This window comes from Gobius niger (assembly GCF_951799975.1).
Source record: "Gobius niger genome assembly, chromosome: 12".
NCBI classification, from domain to species: Eukaryota; Metazoa; Chordata; class Actinopteri; order Gobiiformes; family Gobiidae; genus Gobius; species Gobius niger.
The window spans coordinates 32,790,265-32,811,158 of record NC_136863.1 but is presented as its reverse complement, the minus strand read 5'-3'; the positions used below and the strand labels follow the sequence as shown (position 1 = coordinate 32,811,158).

The 20,894-nt window shown below is 42.3% G+C and overlaps 1 protein-coding gene across 2 annotated transcripts in view; it reads left to right on the top strand.

The window, feature by feature from the left end:
* Positions 1-534: 534 nt before the first annotated feature.
* wwp2 (WW domain containing E3 ubiquitin protein ligase 2) overlaps positions 535-20,894 on the top strand; it is a 39,507-nt gene continuing 19,147 nt past the window's right edge. For both annotated transcript variants that reach the window (XM_079567389.1, XM_079567388.1), the window contains exons 1-10: positions 535-636; positions 6,680-6,737; positions 6,871-7,027; positions 7,927-8,048; positions 9,307-9,444; positions 13,761-13,833; positions 15,076-15,221; positions 15,746-15,899; positions 15,982-16,071; positions 20,652-20,826. In XM_079567389.1, coding sequence (XP_079423515.1) covers positions 6,692-6,737; positions 6,871-7,027; positions 7,927-8,048; positions 9,307-9,444; positions 13,761-13,833; positions 15,076-15,221; positions 15,746-15,899; positions 15,982-16,071; positions 20,652-20,826 — 1,101 coding nt within the window. In that variant the 5' untranslated portion in view covers positions 535-636; positions 6,680-6,691. The remainder of the gene's footprint in view (positions 637-6,679; positions 6,738-6,870; positions 7,028-7,926; positions 8,049-9,306; positions 9,445-13,760; positions 13,834-15,075; positions 15,222-15,745; positions 15,900-15,981; positions 16,072-20,651; positions 20,827-20,894) is intronic.

The window sequence follows — 20,894 nt, the reverse complement described above, 5'->3', positions numbered from 1 at the left end:
ATGAGAAACTTTTAATTTAGTTTTAGTCCAATTTAGTCGGAAAAAATATCACTTTGACTAAAATTAAGACTAAATATTTTAGTCGACGAAATTAACACTGACAAAAACGTAACAAAAAAACACAGAAAAAGCTTTTTTTAAACTTAGATCATCAACATATATACATTTTTTAGGTCTTAGCTTTCAAATGAGACGCTACACGGGTCTGGAGGCTGTAAGTTCCAGTCAATAAACTTTTTAGATTTGGGTAATGCTGAACTACTGAAAAAATGTGTTCGGTTTAGGCGGGGGTTAAGGGGGTAATGATGTTTAAAAGTGGAAAAGCCTGCCTGGTAAAGCGCTTAGGTCTGGCCTCCACCTGACCGGCAGAGGGCGCTGCTGACGCTGTTTACGGTCCGGGCAAAGGCTGCAGTCCCGCGCTGTCTGTCCCGGCGGAGCGGGGTAAAGGAAGGGTCACACGCAGAGATCTTTCTACCTCATGCCTCAACCTTATTAAAGCATATTGTGTTTCTAACAACGCTTCAAAAATGCTACCCACAATCCTTTGCCTGTTAAAACGCTGAAGCGGTCACGTGATATTCGGTCAGAGGCGGAAGTGGAAGTTCAGTAGCTGACGGAGAGAAACAGCTGATAAAGGTACGTGGTCCCGTGTGTCCCGTGTCTTAAGTGCGCGGTGTGTGACCCCCCCCCCGCGATCTGTTCCTCCAGCGTGTGTGTGTGAGCCCTCAGGTGACCACAGTGCGCATTTTCCCCACCGACAAACCCCCCCCGATGAGCGTCAGAGCTAACAGTTAGCATCGCACGAGAGACAAAACAAAACGGACTAAATGCGCACAGATCCGCTCATCTCGACGTGACGCGAGTGCGGCTTGTTGAATCATGTCGTGCCGGATTGCCTGTCTGTGTTGTCACCGTGATCTTTCCTCACTGTCTTTGCTTCGTGTCCAAATATCTCCAGTAGCAGGGCATAGGTTTGTGTCCTCCTGAGAGAGACACCCCCTGTGAGGGAGCGGGGCGCAGATAACGGAGTGTAAACACAGCATCGTTTTCACTCTATACAATGTCCTGGACGTCATGTCAAAACATTACATTTCATAACCCAGTGTTTGCGCTCGCTTGGCTTCTGTTGTCCTGCTGTGACATCATCTGTGTAACCTGTGTACTGTGTGTTTGTTTCACTTTGTTGACTCTCAGAAGGAGGGCAAAGGCTAACGGTTAGTGCTAATGAGATGTCATGACACAAATTAACCACCGGTCAAAACCAAATCCATTCTCTCCTCTATGCCATTGTCGTCACTTTTTATTTCCCTTGTGTGTTTTGTCACTTTTTTATTACTTTTTTGCTGCTCTTCTGTCACTTTTTTGCTGGATTTTTGTCTTTTTTTCTGCTGGATTTTTGTCTTTTTTTCTGCTGGATTTTTGTCTTTTTTTTGCTGGATTTTTTTTTTTTTTTGCTGGATTTTTGTCTTTTTTTTGCTGGATTTTTGTCTTTTTTTCTGCTGGATTTTTGTCTTTTTTCTGATGGGTTTTTGTCACTTTTTTGCTGGATTTTTGTCACTTTTTTGCTGGATTTTTGTCTTTTTTTGATGGATTTTTGTCATTTTTTCTGCTGGATTTTTGTCACTTTTTTGCTGGATTTTTGTCTTTTTTTGATGGATTTTTGTCACTTTTTTGCTGGATTTTTGTCTTTTTTTTGCTGGATTTTTGTCTTTTTTTCTGCTGGATTTTTGTCTTTTTTTGATGGATTTTTGTCTTTTTTTCTGCTGGATTTTTGTCTTTTTTGCTGGATTTTTGTCACTTTTTTGCTGGATTTTTGTCTTTTTTTGATGGATTTTTGTCATTTTTTCTGCTGGATTTTTGTCACTTTTTTGCTGGATTTTTGTCTTTTTTTGATGGATTTTTGTCACTTTTTTGCTGGATTTTTGTCTTTTTTTTGCTGGATTTTTGTCTTTTTTTCTGCTGGATTTTTGTCTTTTTTTGATGGATTTTTGTCTTTTTTTCTGCTGGATTTTTGTCTTTTTTTTGCTGGATTTTTGTCACTTTTTTGCTGGATTTTTGTCACTTTTTTGCTGGATTTTTGTCACTTTTTTTCTGGATTTTTGTCTTTTTTTCTGCTGGATTTTTGTCTTTTTCTGCTGGATTTTGTCTTTTTTTTGCTGGATTTTTGTCACTTTTTTGCTGGATTTTTGTCTTTTTCTGCTGGATTTTTGTCACTTTTTTGCTGGATTTTTGTCTTTTTTTCTGGATTTTTGTCTTTTTTTCTGCTGGATTTTTGTCTTTTTTCTGCTTTATTTTTGTCTTTTTTTTGCTGGATTTTTGTCTTTTTTCCTGGATTTTTGTCTTTTTTTGATGAGTTTTTGTCCTTTTTTTCTGCTGGATTTTTGTCTTTTTTTGATGGATTTTTGTCTTTTTTTCTGCTGGATTTTTGTCTTTTTTTCTGCTGGATTTTAGTATTTTTTTGCTGGATTTTTGTCATTTTTTTGCTGGATTTTTGTCATTTTTTTTGCTGGATTTTTGTCTCTTTTTCTGCTGGATTTTTGTCTTTTTTTGATGAGTTTTTGTATTTTTTGTCGCTTCTTTTGGTCACTTTTAGCTTTTTTTTTGTTGCGTTTACATCCTCATTTTCTTCTCGTTTTTTGCCTCTGTTTTGAAGAAGCTTTTAGATTTGGAGAATTTGGAGAAAACATGTTCAGGTGGGAGTTAAGAGGTTAAGGTTAGGGCCAGGGAAATGGTTAACTTTAGGATTAGGATTATTTGTATGTTTAGACAAACCAACTCATAGATCTAAACGAAATCACAGCAGACCGTCCCCCCCGAGCACACGATCTAGCACTAACCAAGGCTAATAGAGTTCGGGAATGTGACGTCATATCGCTAAGCATTCTGGGATTAGCAGCAATTGTAAACTAATGGAGATTTTAGGAGACGAGCTGGAGACGCACCCGCTCCCGATAAAGCCGCAGTCATGTCATGTTAGGAGAGCTGAGCCGCTCACAGTGCAAACAAAGGCATGTTAGATCAGATTAGATAAAGCTTTATTGTCCCTTTTGGGAAATTTGTCTTGGGCTGCTCGCTGAATTAGACAAACAATACAATACAACATACACACAGAAGACGACAGCACAGACGGTCCATGCAGCTAACAGACTTTCCAAGTGGTGTGGCTGAATTACACTGAAGAAAGTACAGCCCAAAACACCACACTCATGTAGAGACAAAACAACTTGGATTAAAAAGACCATAGTGAGAAAGAAAGCTTAAAGCGGTTGTTATATTTAAAGAGGGGGTATTCTGCTTTTTTCAGTCCCATAGCACCAGTCTATATCACACTACAATGATGACAAACCTTCTGTTGGTCTGTAAATGCAGTAAATTAGAATAACTGCCTTGTATAAAATGTCTCTCTCAAAATGGCTGTAGTGAATGTCTTGAAATAGGCCTCTGTCTCTTTAAGAACCTCTGAGCCTTTAGACACGCCCCCTCCACACGCTGTCTGTGGCATCAGTGGGGAGGGGGTTCTGCTGAGGAGCAGTGGTTGGTTACTCGGCTGGTGACCAAAGCTCGGAGGCGTCTCCAGGAGGTGGGGGCGTTCCTAGGAGGACTCAGGCAAACCTGTCCCTAAAATGGCCGCCATCAGAGTTTTTACAGATTACTCAAAAATACGTGAATGTGCCAAGGCAACACTTCAGGCATTCAAGTCTCTCGATTTGACTTTTGCTCTGAACAGTGCGAGACCCAAACCAGACTGCCATCTCCCCCCTGTCCTGATGACATGCACAGTGACCCCACGTGATTTCCGCTTGGACAGTAGCATCGGCGCTGTACTTCCTGTCCCGTATCTTTTGCATTCAAAATGAGCAGGGTCCCACACAAATGAAGCGATAGCTCAAGATTTTGTAAAGGACAGCGAGTTAAGGTTGGGATGTGACTGGACCAGTGTTCATTTTGACAACATATTTTATTTTAGTTTTAGTCTTTTGACTAAAATGTAATTTCATTTTAGTCAAGATTTAGTCAAAAAAACCTTTTCAATTTTAGTCTAGTTTTAGTCGACTAAAATTGCATGTCAATTTAGTCGACTTATATTTATAATATTCATTATAGGGCTGCAACTAACGATTATTTTGTAATCGATTAAGCTATCGATTATTTTTATGATTAATCGATTAATCGCTTGGCTGTGAATGGTGTAGGAAAATTGTATTTTTTCATTTTTTTAAAATCACATTTTAGCTTAAGTGGCGCTGTTTGAGGATGTGCTGATGGAGTAAACTAAAGGGAAATGTTTTTTGAAGGCTCTATTTATGAAATTTACAATGTACAAAACACTACAGACCCTAAATATAAAATCAAAGTAGGTTTTCATCAAAAATACTACATTTTTATGTCATTTTTGCTCCATTTTAGTTGTGTGAACCAGAAAACGATTAATCGATTACTAAAATAGTTGTCGATTATTTCAATAATCGATTAGTCGTCGATTAATCGATTAGTCGTTTCAGCCCTAATTCATTATAATCATATTTAATGTTGTTCCTCTGCTTCATGGAGCTGCTCCACATGAACAAAGCTCAGAGCTGATCCTTTAACAGAGAATTTAAATGATCTGAGGCTCTTTCAGACGCTCAATACAAGTTTGGATGATTTTAGTCTCTCCTTTTCATTTTTATTTAGTCTTACTTTAGTCGACTAAAATATCTGGACATTTTAGTCACAGTTTTAGTCTCATGAGAAACTTTGACTAAAATTAACACTAAATATTTTAGTTGACGAAATAAACACTGGACTGGAGCAGGTTAAAAACATTACGCGATATGTAACGACTTCAACTGTGAGGGTTTATATCTTAAGGATAACGGCTAACATAAAATCTAGATTAAGAATAGTACAACGTTTTGAATGAGCCTGCGCAGAAAATAATCAGCCGGTTAGTAGTTTAAATTTGATTGGGTTTAAGTTTTATATGATCATTATTTAATGCTACTAACCTTTAGCCTGCAAGATAAAAGCACCTACCTTGCGATCACTGCGTAGTTTTCCTCCGGGCCCTCCGGATTTCCCTACAACTAAAAACATGTACAATAGGCCAGGATGCACGAGAGTGTGTTTGAGGGTGCACATGGCTACAATCCGGTGTGGCTTGATCATTAACATGAACTATCCCGACCAAATAAACCAATAAATAATCAAATAAAAAAACTATATTAACGTCAAAAAATCAATAAAAAGGAAGTAAATTCCAGTATTACCTGATTTGTTTTGTTTATAAGCAATGATAGATTAGATTTAGTACAAACTCACCCATTTCTTACATCCCAATTCGTCACCTGGATTAGTTTTAAATGCGTGTCATCAGATCAAGGTGCCAATCTGAGTTTTACTGCAATAATCTTCCACATCAGAAAACATACTTGATCAGTATAGCACCTTTTAACAATTGCTAAATAAGATTTTGATCCTCCCATTGAAGTAATCACTAGCTCTTACATTACTACTAGATTTTAGAGTTGTCCTGTGCAATCAATTATGAAGGTTTGTAAGAAGGATATATTACATACTAGTAAATAGGTAGATGGACCTGGGTACATATTTTTTTTCTTCCTTGTTGTAGCAAGTGTTTCAATAATAATAATTTAACCCCCGCCTTAACCGCTTTTTTCTCCAGTTCACCTTTACCCTAATCTAAAAGCTTCTTGACTGGAGCTTACAGCTAAAACCTACAAAAATGATCTAAGATTTTTCCCTTACATGTTTCCATCAATTGTTCTATAATCCTGTAAAAACATAAATACTTGGCCGCTCCAGCAGTGGCCGATTTTATTTTATTACTTTAGGCGATTCAATCATAGTTTCTGTTCCAGCTTTGATTAGTTGCCGTTAGCATTAGCATTCTACCGTTAGCATTAGCATACTGTTGCTAACCGCGGCATTCTGATCGACGATCAAAATGATGGCGATCAAAAATACAGTTGTGAAGGTTAAAACTAACTCGGCGATTGAATTCTCCCGGCTCTCATAATCCGCAAATATCGGCCTGATATGTCAACAAAACAGTAATAGAGTCACCAGAGGCTCCATCAATCACAACTGTACCATTCCATACCGTAAAACTGCATTTGGTCAGTCTGCCATTTCGCTCTCTGGTCCGAAGCTGTGGAACTCACGACCCAGAGAACTTAAAACCATATCTGAGTTTAAAACGTTCACTTCTAGGGTTAAATCCTGGCTAAAAACAAACCAAAGCTGTGCCCGTTTGTAAACAGCACTGAGTCTGTGTGAGCGTGGGTGTGAGCGTACACAGTGTGTATGAGTGTGACTGACAAAGTTTTATATAAATGTTGTATTTATGTATTTTATTATTGTAAACTGTGTAGAAAAGGCCCAACCAGGGACATGAGCTGCGAACTAGCACTAGCTACAAGCTCTTCATGCATCGCATCAGCTGCAAATATTAATTGTAACTATGTTGATTGTATCGTCCCTGATAAATAAATAAATAAATAAATAAATAAAAACCAGATGATTGTCGGTCGACCTCTCGTACCTAATATGAAACCATGTGGGTGAATTCATGATCCATTATTACGCTCTCAATGAATTGTTCTTTCTTTGACCTCATCGTCTTTAAGTCAATGTTGTCTTTAATTCGCTTACTCATTTCTTTGTTTATGTGTTTCAGCGCGGTGATGTCATGGCCGCTACTCATGCCCCCGAGAAGTCCCCGCTCATCCTCACAGGTACGTTCAAGACGCTGAGACAGAATCCAGGGTTTGTCACTCCTGCCCCTCAGCAGGGAGAAAGTTTACTGTAGTCTGTGTGCCACAAGTGTGCGCCACAGGATTGTCTGACAAACGTGTGTGTTGTTTACAGTGGTGTCAGCGAAACCCCAGTCCCCGAAGCTTCCCCAGCGCCAGTCCCGCCTCAGCACCTTTGTGGAGGTGACCGCGGACGGCCTGACCACAGAGACCAAGAAAACCGGCAAACGCAGCGGCCATGTGGAGCTGCAGTGGAACGAGGACCTCATGCTGTGAGGAACACACCACTACACGCGAGGGCTGTTCAAACATCTGAAGATAGTTCAAGTTTCAAGTTTTATGGTTTTGTAAAGCCCAATATCACAACAGAACTGGCCTCACAGCTGCACCAAACATTAAGGCAATAAAACAGAGCAATAAATATGACAATTAAAAGTTCAGGTGAATCCAGGCAAATATAATGTCCAATAGGAGGTAGCGACGAGCGGCGTGGGCGTCCCCCGTCCTTAGACTCTCCAGCACGGCAAGGAAAAACTCAAAAACCCGGCAGGAGAAAAGAGAAACCTTGGGGAGAACCACAGAAGGAGAGATCCACTCCCATGGACGGACAGGCTATAGAGACCCAGGGCCGAAGGATCCCTCAGCAGACGGGCCGAGATCACAGACCGTCCAGTCCTCAGATTCCAGAATGTAGGGTTCCTCCGTCCCGAGGGGGAGTGGGACAGGAGACACCATGTGAATAGTGATGAACAGACTACAGATAAATTAAATATTGTATCATAATAAGACAAAGTCTGCAGTCAGAAGAGGAGGACAGCGCTCAGTGGACCGTACTTCCCACAGCAGTGTTTCTCCTAAAGCTTTACTTCAGGCTGTGGGTCAGAGCTTTACCTAACTTTACCTAACTTTACCTAACCTAAATAAAACAAACGTGGTGGTTTTGCGTCCCTCAGTAGTGCAGTGCAGCCTTTTAGCTTATAATAATGCTTGTAAACTGTGATGGTAATGGAAAAATTGTAGCAAAATACGTCAGATTGCCTCTCTTCTCTCTTTGCATTGATCCAATCAAAACCAGACCCAGCTGACGAGACCAGTCGAGCGCTGCGCACACGAGGACACACCACATGCGCGGCTGACAGATTCTGACGTTGTTGTTGTTGTTTCCGCGCAGGAATGTGACCCCCCAGAGTCGACTGGAGCTGAAGCTGTGGAGCTGCCACACCCTGAGAAAGGAGCTGCTGGGCAGTGCCACCATCGACCTGCTGGACACACTGCGGACACACCACGGCAAGAGTACTGTGTCTTCTCATACATTATCTGTCTGATACCAATACCAGTATGAAGGGGGTTGGCTGATATTTGAAGTAATTTAATTTGACGTTATTTTTTGAAATCTCTCAAATAGCCTATAGTTAAACATTTACACCCTAACCCTATATTACACCACGTTCCAAATTATTATGCAAATTACATTTCTCTAAGATTTTCTAAATTCAAATGAGAGTCAGCATAATGTTCAACTGTTAGAGGATCATTTGAGTATCCGAAATAAATATAGTCAAAAAAACTCAATCTACTGTTCCAAATTATTATGCATTAAAGCTTGTAATTAACTGAAACTGGTCATTTGTTGCATGTATAGCATTAGGAGGTCATATTTACTGAAATCAAAAGCTATTTCAATCAAAAACATCTTAACAGGTGAAGTTATATTTTACCATAGGAGCCCTTGTGTGATAGCATCTTCAAAATCAAAGGTTCTCAACAGGGTTGAGGTCAGGGGAGGAGGGCGTCCACATCATGAGTTTCTCTCCTTCTATGCCCATAGCAGCCAGTGATGCAGAGGTTTTCTTTACAGCAGGACATGGTGCGCTGTCATGATGAAGAGGATTTTGTTCGGGAAAGAACGGCTCTTCTTTTTGTAGCATAGAAGACAGTGGTCAGGTCATTTTCACACCTAAAGCCTAAAGGGGCCGACCAGCTCACTCCCCATGATTCCAAGCCAAAACATGACTCCGCCCCCTCCTTGTTGACCTCGCAGCCTTGTTCACCAACCAATATATCTAATAGAGTTGACTGATTTTGTTTTTTCTCAGGACGATGCCGATTTGCACCACTGAGATTTTAAATATGTCTCTTCTTAACGTGTTAGTGTTGAACTGCACCAAAATATCGGCCCAAAGTTATTGGCCGGCCGACTAATAGGTCAGGTCCTGGTCAACTACTAATACATAATATTCAAACAATCGTAGCCAAAGGTTCTCACGCTGTCATCTGTACCGGGTTGTTGTAGTTTCAACTCTCACCTCAAATCAGCAGCAGAATAAAGATGCGTGGCACTAATAACATGGTGAACCTCCTTTCTGCATAGCACTGATGAAGCCTAAAAACAACCCAGAACAGATGACTTCTTGACAGCCCTCGTCTCCAAAAACTGAATTGAACAAAGCTTATATGTACTTATATGTACCGTATGTGTCGTTCTATCCCTCTGGTTTACTCATATACACTTCTGTCCACTCTTGTGCCCGTGCCTGCGCCTCTTCTGCAGTGGAGAACACCCAGCTGAGTCTAGCGCTGCAGACGGAGAACAAAGGCACAGTTGTGAGCGGAGGCGAGCTCACCGTTTGTCTGGACGGCCTGGTGGTGGATCTGGGCTCCCTGCCGAGCAGCAGCCCCGCAGCAGACAGTGAGTCCGTCCTCCTACATTTATGCTCAACATTTAAGTTTACCTCAAGACACCAACACAGTTCACCAATACTGACCTCTCTACGTTCTCTCGGTGCTTTGGAAATAGCAGATAAAGCACTGAACTATCAAGTCATACATTCACATCTTTGGCACGTTTCCTCTTACCATCTCTGAAATCTGCCAGATGATTATAATTATTATTGTTATTATTATTATTATGGCGCTTTATATTTTATATATGTTTAACAAAACACTCTTAAACTCATAGAAGTAGAAATCCACCTTCTTGTGTATGTTTACGAGCATATCGGGACAATCCCACAGCAGAACTGCAGACACTGCTGCCCTCTGCTGACCATTTGACCCCATTTTGAATAGAACCAGAGGAAGTCATATTTTACCGTCCGAGGATGATTTAAGGTTATAAAACATGTCGTGTTCTCCTTGACTTGACCAAAACTATGAAAAGAACTGAACTTTAGTGAAGCTGCCGTCACATCTCACTGTCTTTGCCATGGAATCAAATCTTTTTTTGTTTGTTTTTTGTTTTTTCAAAGGCAGCACACTTAATGGCACTGGGGGTAGTACATATGTTTCCTGCTGTGGCAGAGAAACAAAGCTGGTTTTCATTAAGTTGCACAGAGGGCCGCAGTGTGCAGGTCTGTATAAACAGGAGCCTGCGCTCAGTGCCTGTGCCCCCCCCCCCACCTGAGACAGAGGTGCACCTTATGGTCGCTCATGCTTTGACTGATCTGAAGGGTGGTTTACCAACCAAGGGTCGGCAACCTGCGGCTCTTCAGCCTCCTCCTCTTTGTCCCATTGGCGAGTAGTTATATGCCCAAACTGGGATCTGGCAAAATGAAAATAAACTGAAAAAACCCTGTCTTTTGCAGAATACTTCGAGAACATACGCTGACCCTTTTGGTCATTCTGCTCAGTCACTCGTGCTGGGCCGACCTGCATCAGTCCAGTCCGTGTTCTCTCCGCTGCTCTCATTCATCAGCTCGCTCTCAATGTATTTATCCAACTGTAGTCTCTTTATGAGTAAACAGGAAATACTGTGTCATTCATAAATTCATCAGGACTGGAGGCATCTCTCAAGTGACGCTTGAATGGAGGAGGAGAATCAATGCAAACTTCAACCCGCTCGCCGCCTCGCTCGGCGCTGAAAGCAAATCATCTCCGCCCTCGCATAATACAAAAGTCACATACGCCATGTAAAAACATCTTCAAAGGTCCTGGTTTGGAGTTTGCCACTAGTGATCTGTGGAGCTGTCCCGACAGTGCAGAGTGAGTACAGTGAAGGTGCAGACCAATGGGCGAGGAAAGCTCTTCTTTTTGATCCTCAGGGCGGAGAACTGATGGTGCTGTAATACCAAAATTGCAATGACCCATGCGACAACGCTGGGGTAGGTGTAGTATTTTCAACTGTGCTGGTTTTTGTACATCAACACTAAAAGTAGAAGCCTAAACCTATGTAGGAGGAGATTGAGCAGTCACGTTGATTTCACAGACCACTCGGGATCATTACTATTCACCTTATTCCGGAAGTTCCCGTGGGCGCCGCCATGAATTGTGCCCGGACCTTTTCTCCTACTAGTTAACATGGGACTGGAGAAGTCCAGATGAAATCAGTTTCTACACGAAAACAAAGCCAATTTTCAGCCGCGCAGAGAAACGGGGCAGTGTTGACTTGTCGGTGCAAATGAACATTGGACATTTTAATTTGAGCTGAGAATATTTTCCCTCGTTCTCAGTTTACGGGCTTCGCGCTCTACCAGAAGTGTCAGGACAACGGAAGTACAGAGACAAGGCAAAAAGAGGCACAAATGGGTGGTGGCTGAATGGATAACCGGCTATCTCTTGTATATTATATCTATGGTGCAGACTGAGGAGACAACATGCAATGAGCGTGGTGAAACAGTTGATTGAACGTTCAATAGTGCGGCTTTAAATAAGGATTTAGACTTCAGAAGGTTCCCGTGAGCACAGAGCCGGATGTGGAACGATCATGCCAATACAAACGATTTCTGACTGAGGAGTAAAAGGAATGATCAGGAGTCGTCCAAGAAGAGCCAAGAAAGCCGCAGAAAGACCAGGACCTGGAGTAAAGCAAAAGCCACGGCCTGTTCACACACACACATTATTGATGATGGAAAAGCATATTGGACTTCCTTGTGAGTTACTGCACATTTGGACTTGACTGAAGACTATTGACAGTTCAGAGAAGAACGTTGAAGAGCATCCCCTCCGAAGCTCTGTACCAGGGGCCCACGAGCCGCATCTGGACCTCCCGGCCCCCGGATTTCACATCCTCCAGTTCGTAAATAGCTTTCTGTTTTAGTTAATGCGAACAGTTCGACATCCTCCTCTCTGTTCTTCTCCGTCCAAAACATACAGAGTCTATTTTCTGCTCTGTCCGAGTCCGACCAGATCAAGCTTTGCCGTTTAGCTCGCTCTGAACAGGAAAGAGAGTGCTACCAGCGTCTAGATTTTTCAAGTAAATACCCAAGGAATCTATTTCAGTGGGGTGTTATGCAAAATTGACTTTTTCAAGCTTTCCATCATGTTATTCTGTCACTCCCTCATTAAAAACATGCCTGAAGTGTTGCCTTGGCACATTCACGTATTTTTGAGTAATCTGTAAAAACTCTGATGGCGGCCATTTTAGGGATAGGTTTGCCTGAGTCCTCCTAGGAACGCCCCCACCTCCTGGAGACGCCTCCGAGCTTTGGTCACCAGCCGAGTAACCAACCACTGTCCCTCAGCAGAACCCCCTCCCCGCAGGGTCTAGCCCTAAGATGTAAACAGAGTCATCATGGAGGTTTAGCTTCATGTGTTGTGAACCGGAGCTACAGCAGACTTTTACAAAGACACACATCAGTGTTTCTGTTACCGAAACACCCAGGATTAAAACCGGTGACAAGAACGCTTATTTCAGTGGCTGGTTCTGCGCTGGGCCTTGATGATGCACAGAGCCTCCAGAGAAAGCTAATGCTAAGCTAAATCTCGAGTCATCACGTGAAAACGAGAAATATACACAAATAAAGTCAATAAAACCACCACACACATAAAGAACCGTTTAACAATGATCACACACGGAGCCTGGCTTGTTGATTTCGTAGTTTATTGCTCACATTTCATCTACAATGGGTCATAGCCGAGTGGTTTTCTCCCGGAGCTAAGGCAATATTAGCCGCGACAAGCTAACAACCTTCACCTTCACATCATTCATTGAAAACAGGCAGCATATTATGCACAAATAACGTCAACAAAGCAGCAACTACTTGATCATTGTAGTGTGCTATAGACTGGTGCTATATGGCTGAAAAAAGCATAATACCCCCTCTTGAAATTTCCTCCGTCCTTCGCACGCAGGATAAAAGAGCAATCTCCTCTATTTTACAAACTCGTTGCCTTGTGCATTGATTTTGCACTCATTCGGAGGCCGTCTGCAGCGGACCGGAGCCGAGCAAACATTCGAATGTAGTGGAATCCCCTGGTGAGGCTTTGGTCCGATCAAGTGTCTAGAGCGGCTCGACCATTCCCTGAATACAATTGAAAATCAGCGGAAGGAAGAAGCCCACAAAACCATGATTGGTGTGAGAGAATGGGCCCAAAATCACATCCGTGTAAATGCTCGACCGGTCTACGTGTTTGATAAATGCCAGCGAGCATGTTTGTTCAATACTTATCCCGTTCAGTGGCCAACGTCGATGTGTAATAAAAGAAAGTCCTCCCTCATAAGTATTTTTGGAGGAGACAACCGTGAGTGGGGCTTACTCACACATGGCTCATTGATACCGCGGCCGGCGTGCGCCCATGTGTTTTACATTTATGGAGATGTTTGTAGCTGTTGGTTTGGGCCAATGACTAATTTCCCCTGGCAGCTTCTCCGACACATGCTCCCGCTACACACCGACTCCCAAACAAATCCTCCTATTGACCACAGCAGCTAAACAGTAGCCAAAGCAGAGAACCGGCCACACCAAACACTGACATGTTTGTGAGAAAAAACTTGGTTAATCCCTTAAAACGTTGGTTCATCAGTTAAATTAAATCCTATTTTAAATGTGGTAGTATCAGATATAGGGAATGGTAAGATATGACCTTATTAGTCTCACATTGTAGAAATGTACTTGTTCTGCAGCTCTCAAACACACCTTTATTTAGAAAGTATGCAAGCCAAGGTACAATGTGCAATCAGTTAATAACAATAGAATATCGTGTATGAAGGAAATAACTTGAAGAAGGAAGTCAAAGAAAATAATCAAATTAGAGTAAAGTAGCAGTAACCCGTCTTCTTTTTTGCAGAGTCGTCGGCAGACAGAGGCGACCTGAGCAGGACTCGGAGTGAGGAAAGTCCCTCTGCGCCGTCGAACAGCAGGTCAGCTCTTCTACATACCACACACCTCAGTCACACTTGCTTCGTTCTGCTTCCTGCGACTCATACCTGGGCTGGTTGGCCCATGGCACGACGTGCCTACGCTAGGTCCACATACCTGAAGCTGCCAGTTCACTCATAATTCTTTTTCTATTGAGAATAGTTTAGACTTGTATAATAATCATATTGTGTAAATGATCTTTGGTGGACAGCGAGTTCCTGTCACGGGTTCAGCCACAATGGTTACAGCGGACTGTGCGGGTCTTTCTCTGTGACGTTTCTCTTCTTGAGTGGATGGGTTTCCTCTGGGTGCTCTGGTCTCCCCCATCAACCAAAAACATGCACAATAAGGGTAATACTCCAGCCAGGTGATTCTGACATCAGCCTGACTCCACATCTGGAGGTGGGTCCCCGGGCACTGCACTACACTGCGTTTGCCTGACCCCGTGCCTTACGAGTTGACAAAAAATAATAAATGTATATACCTTAACCTTAACTTGGATGATCACTGACTGCGTGTGCAAACTAGATATATAGGATGTAAACACTTCAGCGTCTTAAAGCTCACGTTAATATAACAGATTATAACATTTAATATAGACCCACAATACAAGCAGTGGTGGTCAAAGTACTCGATTTTTCTTGGTCATATTACTCCAATGAAAGTAAAATATTTACTTCAAAATGGTTGCCCCTTTAGTGAAAATTTACTGTTACTGTTTACAGTTTACTTTGAGTATTCAAAGTAGAAAGAACAAATTAGGGTAAAGTTTTACTTTGCAGCTTCAAAAACACAAAAATTGTACCGGAATTCAGCTCTGTACGACAACAGGACGGGACAAACTTTCTTTCTTGGGAGACAGGGGCATAGACGGAACATCTGCACAGCGCCACGTGCTGTTCTGGAGTGTGCATTTTAAGGCTAAATAAAATTCATGGATGAATTTACTTGCTACTTTGAAGCTATTATAAAAATGCATTACAGCAGAAAATGTTTTAGTAAGTAAAAGTAGGGCAAAGTACAGATATTGAATTACTGACAACCTTTGAATATGAACTACTAACAGAAGAATAATCGTCTTGTCTATAGTTTTAGAAGTACTGGCACTTACGACAGGAAGTGGAACGAGCGTATCCACATAGTAGCCAATACAATGACAATCAACACTACACTACACTTTGAATGGTTTGAAACTTTCCAACACTGTGATGATTTATTGTCTTGGCGTTGCTTTGTGTTGACAGGAGTGAGCGCCTGTGTGCTGGGGCGTCCCAGGGCTCCTCTCCAAGCTGCAGAGGGGTGTCGGCGATGAACGGTGACACTGCAGAAGCGCCAGGCCTGTCCCTGCAGAGCCCGTCCAAGACCGCCCACAGCCCGGGAGGCAGCACAGGTGCAGCTCTGCCCTCACGACACTCAACACGTTCCCTGCATTTCAACAAATCACAACAAGTCAAGAGTTTATGTTACCCATAGCAAATCATCTGTACTGGGTTGTTTTAGTATTGAGGACAATTACGTCTCACAAAAACTTAGGCTTCATCAGCTCAGCACAATTTCTGGCTTCAGGTTGGACATTTTCATGCTCCTCTATGTGGGACGAAACCTGAAATTGGTTCCCCTCAGTACTGTCTCGTTACAGTGGGACAGTAACCGCGTAGCCTCTAGCATTACTTTAATGTTTTTCCCCGAATGTGAGGAAAGGAAATGTTGAGAAAACAGCCTTTGAAGTTCCATTTTCTCATACAAGTCTTTTAAGGGAATGTTGATTCAGTGAAAGAAAAAACGAGTATTTTGTAAATTAGACCGATGGAAGCATTTAAAGGTCAAATCAGGATGAAGAAAAAGAAAAAAAGTGTTTGCCCTGTTCTCTATGGTCTTTGTGCACATTCTAAAGGATTTGTCCTCTTGTCGTAGATAAAGTGGAGCTGACGTGCTGTTCCGCGGTGAGCAGTAGTGGGGAGCCCAACCCACCTCCACCCTCATGTGGCGACCCCCCACAGACCCCAGCCCCACCCGACAGCACTGCAGGCACCACCACAGAGTCCACCGTGGACATGCTCCCAGCTGGGTGCGGCGTCACACTCACTCGTGTACATACAGTAGTAGCTTTGTAACCGTTGAAGATCAATGTTTCTCTCATGTGTCTCCAGCTGGGAGCAGAGAGTCCTTCCTCATGGCAGAGTGTATTATGTGGACCACAACACCAAGACCACCACCTGGGAGAGACCACTGCCCCCTGGGTATGTGCCGCTGCCCACACACCTTCACCTCACCACACTGACTTAAGACATTAAGTTTTAAGGGCATGAGATCCAGAGTGAGTTTAGATCACAAATCTTCAATGAAGGTTCTTGAGTCTGTAGTCTGTAGCTAAAGTGTAGAAGGTTTCGCCTCTCATCCCAAAGCCTCTTACCTGTGGGTAAATGTCTTTGTAGTTCTAAGTCCTAACACAAATTTCAAAGAAATGGTCAAGGTCAAGTTTATTTCTATAGCACATTTACAACAACCACGGCTGCCCAAAGTGCTTCACAACACAAACAGATGATAAAAACTATGAATACAAATACAAACAAGGCATAATAAACTTTACGTGAAAATCAATTAAACAAAAAATATACAAAGGAGAAACAGCTGAACATATTAAAAAGCCTGTTTAAAGAGGTGGGTTTTAAGGGAGGACCTAAAACTGCTTAGAGTCGGGGCCAAACGGATGTTGAGGGGCAGATCGTTCCACAGTCGGGGGCAGCAGCGGAAAAAGCTCTGGTTTTCATGTGGGTTTTGGGCACATCCAGGAGGAGCAGGTCAGCTGAGCGAAGTGCTCTGGACGGGGGATGGACAGAGAGTAGCTCAGACAGATACAGAGGTGCCATTTAAACATTTAAAAACAATTAAAAGAATCTTAAAATTGATTCTGTGACAGACAGGAAGCCAGTGCAGACGGGCGAGCACAAATGCAGGGTCTGCAATGCATCAACAAATCATCAAATGAATTATGTCAAAATGAAGGCCTTAAAAGTCATTTAAAAGCATTAAATTGAATTCAAACTGGCATTAAAGCTACATTTTTTAAATAAATAGTTAATATAGTATTTTTATAATATATAAAAACCCACAACATCACTCAACATCTCTCAACTTGAGGTCAACTGATATGAGTTTTTCTAAGGCCGATGCCGATATACTCGGCTGATTTGACCAATATATTGATTGATTTTTCTGGTCTATAATCCTGTAAAAACAAGTACTTGGCCACTCAGTGACCAATTTCATTTTATTACTTTAGGTGATTTAAGAATTTCTGTCTCAGATTTGATTAGTTACCATTAGCTTTAGCATGCTGCCGTTAGCATTAGCATACTTTTGTGCGCTGAGCCAAAATACAATTGTGGAGGTTGAAACTCAGTGATTGAATTCTCCAGGTTCTCCAGGTTTAGAAAAGCTTGTGTTTAACAAACTTGTAGCTAACCAATTTTCATTGCAATGTTTCTCTGTTCCCCTGAGGCCCAGGGAGTTGTGGGAAGGACTCTTTCCAAAACAGGGAAAGTCTCCATCACTTTTGGACCCGGAGATATCGACTTTTATCAGTGCTAGATTGGCCGATAGCCGATATTGTACTGGATCTCAATGACAAATATTTTACCATAGGTACCGAAAAAGTATCTGTAACGTAGACCGAGTATCGTTAAAGTACCACAATCCCAGTACCCAGCCCTGCTCTGGACTGGACTCTCCACTGGAGTGGCTGCATAAGTGAGTCACAGCCACTCTTCTATGGAGTGGAGGCACTACAGTGGACTTAACCAACTTGAACTCGTGTGGAGGGGGTTCAAGTAATGCTTTTCTTTCAATACCTCAGTCATTATATGATCAATTTGCGTTGGTGTTGCTTTATTGATATCTCAACTATTATTAATAGTACTACTTGGCAAGGCCACTTTATTTATACCGTGCATTTCGTACACAAGGCAACTCAATGCACCTACTACTAAATGCCTACAGGCCTAACAGCCCAACTGTGAGTCTGTTCTGATGATGTTGTTTTAAAAAAAGATCAGTCCCCAGCCCTACTTCCACTCTCCCCCCTGGGTCTGTTCTGCTGCGATCCCACTCACCTTCACTTCACCGCTCCGACTGCACATGTTGAAGTCCTTTTTTTTTTTTGTGACGGGTGAATGGAGAGGTTGTGTTTGAGGACAAGGTGGTTCTGCTTGTCTCCTCCCAGAGTTTTCCACTGCAGAACAAAAGTGCTTTTCACCTCATCACTGCTCGCCCTCAGAGAGTCCGGCACCAGCCTTCAGCCCGTGCACAACCTACAGTGGAGTTGTTAACCCAGGGATAATCAAAGCCAAGTGTTTCTCCCCCCAGACAAATACCCCAGTTTGCAGTTTGATGTGTTGTGGAATTGGTATTTCATTAACTGCTGCCTGTTTTTGCAGTGGGCATGTTCAGCTCCCAGTATAGACCTATACTGTATGGGGACACTTACTATCTTTATCAGTCAGACTGGGTTGTGTGGGAGGAAGGATATACAGAGCACAGTGAGTCATGCAACAGGCAGCCTGTTTAAGAAAACGTTTGCTTGTCCTTTGTGATAAGGAACTGTCCCCTGAGCACAAGTCAAGCCTGGTTCGTTTAAGCCGAGTCTGTGATGTTCTACAATGATATACGTGTGAATTTAAAGGGATATTTCAGGATTTTTGAGTTTTCCAGAGTGTTTGCCGCTTTCTGGAGACATTTTTTTTTGTAATTCAAGCAGTCCTTCAGAGCACCTGAGGCAAATCACTTATAACGCCAGACTAACCATATAAATGTCTGTGTCCATAGAGTAATTTTAACCATTTTGCATTTAAAATAACTTATATTTGAGCAGCATCAGCTTCGTGGTTGTATAAGCCAGTGGTTCTCAACCTTTTGGAGCTACAACCCCCATTTTAACAGTAAAAGGGATTTGTTACCCCCGCTCGGGTCACACCGTGAGAAATAGAAATAGTAGCCGACATAATTCTTAACCTCTTAACTCCCGCCTGAACAGAGAGGAACTTTTTGTAATTTTTTGGTCATTTTTCGTCAATTTTTTGTAATTTTATTGTCACATATTTATCATGTTTTTGTCCATTTTTTGTCAATTTCTTGTGACATTTTTTTGACATTTTTGCCACTTTTTCATCAATTTTTCGTCACTTTTTTGTCACATTTCCATCATTGTTTTCGACTCAGTTTTGTTGCTTTTTTCCAGAAGCTTTTGGATTGGGGTAAAGCCAAACTGGAGAAAATGTGCTCGGTTCAGGTGGGAGTTAAGGGGTTAAAAAAAAAAAATGGCAAAAATGAAATTCATCAAACTACAAACAAATAATGTCACTCTGGTAAAATAGCACACACATGCTACAACAAAATATCAGATTATATGCTAATGAAAATATGGCTATTTTATCTAAATGATCTGGCGACCCCCCAGTTGAGAACCACTGGTATAAGCTACGCGGCGGCGGAGTGATCTGCTGGAAAATAGTCCCTCAAAATACGATCATTCATGTGATGCAGGTCAGTTATATTCCAAACATGATTCTATGGACACAGACTTTTATATGGTTAGTCTGGTGTTAAAAGTGATTTGCCTCAGGTGCTCTGTGGAGCGGGTCAGACTGTTTTTACTACAGGCTAGCTGATACCATAGACATGCACTAGCCTAGCGCCACGAAACTCTTCAAACATAAGAACTGCATGAATTACAAAAAAAATCTCTCCAGAAATCAGCAACACTCTGGATAACTGGGAAATGAGGCCCTATGTCAAAAATCCTGAAATATCCCTTTAAATTATCCAGCAATATTAGCCTAGTCGGGCCAGGGCCAAAAGGGCGCATTTTGGAACCGGCTTCTCCTCTGTGCCAAAGTGAATAGTGCTGATACTAACATGATTCCAACAGACTGTGGCCTCTGGTTTGTCAGAGGAGAGAGAAGGTGTCCCTTATTTACATAGTTTCGTATTTCACAACTTGATGACGTTGCAAGAGGTTGTTGTTGTCCTCACGGATTCGATCCTGGGTTCGGACGGGACATTTCTGTAGCGTTTGCATGTTCTCCCCGTGTCTGTGTAGGTTCTCCCCAAGGGCTCCGGTTTCCCCCAGCACTAAAAACGTGTACAATTGGCCAGTAGGAATGAAGTTCAATATATTGAGTCAGGAGAATATTGCAGCGTTACAGGATTGATGACTTTTTAATGCCACAGAAACTAAGAAACTAAAGCTTAAAAACCTCTTACCCCCACCTTAACCAAGGGTATTTTCTTCAGTTCAGCTTTACCGAAATCTAAAAGCTAAACGTTTTTTCTCACATTTTCGCCACATTTTTTAAGCATCATGTTTTTATCTCTTTTTTGTGTGTGTGTGCCATATCATGGTTTTCTTTTGTTGCTTTTTTTTTGTTGAATGTGAATTGAATTGAATGTGAAAAGTGCTTTGTGGCCGTGCCTGTAAAAGGCGGTATACGAATAATTTCCTCTAAGTTTGCCTTTTTGATGCTTCTTTGCTCCAGTTTTGGTCTTGGCACTTCTCAGTCATTTCATAAACTCCATCAAAAGGTGGCAATTGTCCACATTGTTCACCTAGCAGCCCACACACTTTCCTAGCTGTATTGTAGCTGCCTTCATTACTGTGTGTACTGCATTATTTCCTGTATAATGTGTGTGATACCGCCCACTACTACAGAGCACTACTGTTATGCAAACATCACACGTACAGAGTGTAGTACTGCGTCCTGAACCATGTGGGGTTGAACTGTGTCACACGGGAAACCCCTTTATGCGTCCTCTGTGCCAACAGGTGGGAGAAGAGAGTGGACCAGAGGGGACGCTTCTACTATGTGGACCACAACACGAGGACGACCACATGGCAGAGGCCCACGGCAGAGTCTGTGCGGAGCTACCAGCAGTGGCAGAGCCAGCGCAGCCAGCTGCAGGGGGCCATGCAGCACTTCAGCCAACGCTTCCTCTATCAGGTACCTCAGAGAATTACAAACATCATAGATACAGACAGCAGCTCTGGAAACATTCATATATGTTTAAA